Genomic DNA, 4,162 nt, shown 5'->3' with positions numbered 1-4,162 from the left:
CGTATGCAAGGACATATTACGCCAGGTCACGGTGTGTCCGCAAAAAAAGAGGAAGAAAACAAACAGTTTGCTAGTAGAGGGGGTGGGGCCCAGGAACAGTGGCTGCAGATTACGTGATCAACTCAGTGCTATGACTGAACACCGGCCCCAAAAAAAATAAATAAATAAAATATTAAATACATATTCAAAGTGAACTCCAGCCCTCGCGGCCTGAATATTATACCGGCCAACCGGGAATTGTCCCGGTCCTCCCGATTAGCCAGTCCGGGCCTGCGCTGTACACAATATGAGATGAGGGCAGTGGGAGGGGTACAGACTTGAACTTCAGTAGTATTTCAGTTGGTGACTTGAACTTGTACCACAGTCATTTCTTGGTAGGTACCTGTACTTCTACTCAAGTGTGACTTTCAGTACTTTATACAACACTGAACACCGTGTTCTTCAAAGAAGATCAAACATAAGTCTGTTTTTAAAAGTCTTTATTATTTAAAAAAAAAACAAGTTGATTTACACAAAAAAAATGACATAAGTATAAACTCTCAATAAAAACTCTGACTCAGTGAAAACAAACTCATGTGGTTTCCATGTCAGCAGCCGAATGCGTTCTTGGAGCAGATGAAACGCAGTGAAGTTCCACACTGGGTGTTACCCCAACCATCTGAAAAATGAGTTGAAAACATAGATGTGATGACATTACACACAGTTACCTATGTACATCATTTCTGGTTTGGACCAGTTTTCCTAAATATCTTGCTTTATCTTGTGTTTTCTGACTTGAGTTTCCTTTGAAATTCCTGCTGAAGGCTGATGTGAAGGTGGAAGTAAACGGTGAATGTGACAAACCAACTGGACTTACTGCTGCTGCGTAAGTACATGCAGGGGGAGCTGCTGGAGGAGGATGGGCTGTACCAGTTGGTGTAGTAGAAACCCTCTCTGTCGATCCACATCCAGCGGCCCTGACAGGTGGAACCGAGAGCGGAAACGCCGTGAGTTATTTGAGTGAGTGTCAAAGCCACTTCCGGTGAAGTTCAGACTGAGTTGATCTGACTTGTACATGTTCACACCTGCAGGTTGAAGCCTCCCAGCCATGCGATGCTCTGGCTGCCTGTCATTGTCATCTGCTGCAGGAAGCTGTACTCTCTGGGGTTGGTGGCTGAGGCCAGGTGTCCACCCAGGGCGTTGCAGTGCTCCTGTTCAATGGAAGAAGGAGAGAGGGAATGAACTGTTTGAAGACTCAGTTGAAGTCAGCTGGAAAGCAGCCAAACCTGATCCAGAACTGAACCACTTCAATGTGTCAACACACTGTTGTGAGTGTGTTGACCTGTCTCCACACTGGAAAAAAAATCTGTAATTTAACAGAATTTTCACTGTTTATTTTACAGATTTTTCCTGTGTTTTTAAGATACAGAAAAATATCAATGAAATGACAAAGACAGACTGATTTTACATGTCAAATGTAAAATAACACAAAAAACTGTAACTGTGAATAACCCAAAAATGTCCATTTTTTAAAAGAATTTTTTTTTCTTTTTTCACAGAAAAATACAGTTGAAATACATTTGCAAATGTATCATGATTTCACAAATATTTATTTTCTGTTTATGAGATTAAACTGTTAATTTAAAGATTAATAATATATAAAAAAAAAAAAAAAAACGAGATAGAATTACTGACAATTAACTGAAGTATTTATTCTGTAAGTTTAACAAGACGTGTTCGTTAATTGATAAATATCTTGTGTGTGCACGAGGTTTCACAACAAAAATGTTGAATAAATGTATTTTTGTGAATGTATAACATGTATAAGCACTGATAAACTGTCCAAATACAGTTTTTATCAGTGGATTGTACAACTTAGTCTCATTGAAAATTACATATATATATATATATATATATATATATATATATATATATATATATATATATATGTAAGCAATTTGATTGTTTAAATACATGTAAATACTCTTTATTAAACATTAAAAAGTTTAAAAAAAAAGCAAAATCTCATGTAAAGTTAGGGCAAAAAACTGTATTTTAATTATGGAAAATTACCATATTTTTATGAGATGGTTATTTTCCGTTATTTTACAGTATTTTTTCAGCGCCCCTGCTGCCGGAGTATTACTGTTTTTTTTTTTACTTTTTTTTTTTTTTACAGTGCAGTATTACAGCAGCAGTACCTCAGCGTTGTACCAGGACATGGGGCTGTTGACGAACAAGAAGCAGCGAGAGCCGTGGCTGAACCAGCCGTCTGGACACACGTTAAAACGACCTGCAGAGAAACAGGACACAGACAATTCCAACTGAACCATCCTCCAGTTTCACTGACTGCAACACACTGATCATGTCCAACTTCAAACCTCTGCACACTTCACAACAAAACTAACTGGAAGGAACTGAAGAGCTGTGGAATCAACAGAAACTGCTGACTGTAAAGTTTCAAATCCCTGAAAATGATCTCCAGTGAAGTATAAATCCTTTGTGTTCATCCTCCTGCTTGACCATGAGTGAACACAGATTCATCAGTCATGTGACTCTTACCTTCAGGTGCTGCTGCCTCCTCAGATGCAGCTGTTGAACAAACACACAGCCAGAGTTCAGACATTCTTAATATACTGTTCATGTCATATATATTTAGTCCCATGTGTCCTGCTGTTTGTAGTTACCATTTCTGAGAACAGGCACAAATACTTCCTCCTCTTTCTTCTCATCCAGCACTGAAACATCAACAGCTTCATCAGACTTCTGTACTTTTGAATGGAGTTCACTGGTTTTTCTGTCTGACTCTGACTTTACTGTTGATTCAGACCTGAGAGCCCATCCTTCACTGTTCCATTCAATGAATGAATGAATGAAATATTTATTTTGAACATGTAGACAGTGAAATAAAAACAAAAATCAACCAACAAAATATGAGTACTGGTAAGCAAACAAACAACAAAAATAAATAAATAAATAAATAAATAAATAAATAAAATAATTAAGAAGATGAAGATAAATAAAACAAATGAAATGAAATTATACATGCTCAAAAAGGAGTAGAAAGAAGTAAAACTTATGTACTCCTACCCCCAGTTTCTAAACCTTCCATTCCATTCAAATACCTGCTGCTACAGCCTCTTCTTTCGGTGCCTCCACTGCTGCTTCTGTGGATGAATCACATCAACTCATGTCAGTAGAAGCACTTCTTATTTCCAGTCTGTCTGTGTGGATTCAACCAAAGACACTCCAAACTCACCAACAACAGGCTTCTGTTTGTCTTCAGCTGGAGCTGCAGAGAAAAACCAACTGTGTCAGTAACAGCAGTGTGTGTTGATTCCATTGATTCTAAAACTATTGAACACATTGTCATCACTAACATGGAACACAGTTCCACACAGCTTTACATCATGTGTGTTTCCTGACCACATGGATGATGTGTTTGGTCTAAAGTTGTTCATCTGACCTGCAAAAGCAGCGCACAGGAGAACAGAGAGGACCAGGACAGTCTTCATGATGATGATGATGATGATGGTGATGATGAAGAACAGCTTCTTCTGTGTGGAGGAAAACAGTTGTCATACAGAGAGAAGAGAAGCTGTGGTGAAGCCTCCATAGAGCAGCAGGTGTCTTACCTGTCAGCTGAATGTGAGCTGATGTTCTTCAGGTGTCTGGTAGGTGAGTGATGCAGTGATGACAGGAGGCTGCTCTGCTCTTTATATACAAATATGAACCACACCCACTCATGTCCATGTGAGTTTAAAGGGTTAAAGTGCAGACGTTTGTCTGTGAAATGATGTAACAGCTCTGGAAGATCTGAACTTGTACTCTGATCTATTTCCCATCAGAGTCCAACAGGTTTTCAGGAAATTCTTCCTTGTTTCGTGACAGAAAATCAGGTTAATGGTTAAAGACGCTGAAAACTCAGGTCAGTTTGTTGTTCTGATACATGTACAGCTGTGTCTCCTGCATTTAGTCTTCAGAATGAGAAAAAATACACACATGACATAATCCAGTATGGACTAGAACTGACACTAGAACCCTTCTTTAGGCAGAGGAAACATGACCAGTTTAATATGTGTAGTATATAAAATAAACAATGATTATCAGGGTTTACTGTGGTTTAAATCACAGTTTCAGATTATATCTATTTAACCTCCTAAGACCCAGGAAATGTCAGCAA

General features: G+C 38.4%; 1 protein-coding gene across 1 annotated transcript; it reads right to left on the bottom strand.

Moving 5' to 3' along the window:
- Positions 1-574: 574 nt before the first annotated feature.
- LOC115424998 (ladderlectin-like) lies at positions 575-3,556 on the bottom strand. Its single transcript, XM_030142428.1, has 9 exons — positions 3,446-3,556; positions 3,239-3,271; positions 3,105-3,146; positions 2,667-2,717; positions 2,542-2,571; positions 2,181-2,272; positions 1,065-1,190; positions 857-956; positions 575-658 (listed from the first exon to the last, which is right to left on the bottom strand). Exons 1-9 carry the CDS (start codon positions 3,492-3,494, stop codon positions 588-590), a joined length of 594 nt encoding a protein of 197 aa, XP_029998288.1. The 5' UTR covers positions 3,495-3,556; the 3' UTR covers positions 575-587.
- Positions 3,557-4,162: the final 606 nt, after the last annotated feature.

Source organism: Sphaeramia orbicularis, chromosome 1 (genome assembly GCF_902148855.1).
Source record: "Sphaeramia orbicularis chromosome 1, fSphaOr1.1, whole genome shotgun sequence".
Classification (NCBI taxonomy): Eukaryota; Metazoa; Chordata; class Actinopteri; order Kurtiformes; family Apogonidae; genus Sphaeramia; species Sphaeramia orbicularis.
Note: the sequence above shows the minus strand (reverse complement) of the source record. Positions and strands in the feature narration are given on the sequence as shown.

What these genes read in the sequence shown, in the direction of transcription:
- LOC115424998 (XM_030142428.1), bottom strand. Translation starts at nt 3,494, where the DNA reads ATGAAGACTGTCCTGGTCCTCTCTGTTCTCCTGTGCGCTGCTTTTGCA. An exon ending in TGTCCTGGTACAACGCTGAG is followed by an intron (nt 1,191 to 2,180) that starts GTACTGCTGCTG and finishes TCCATTGAACAG; the next exon opens with GAGCACTGCAACGCCCTGGG. An exon ending in TGGGAGGCTTCAACCTGCAG is followed by an intron (nt 957 to 1,064) that starts GTGTGAACATGT and finishes TCCACCTGTCAG; the next exon opens with GGCCGCTGGATGTGGATCGA.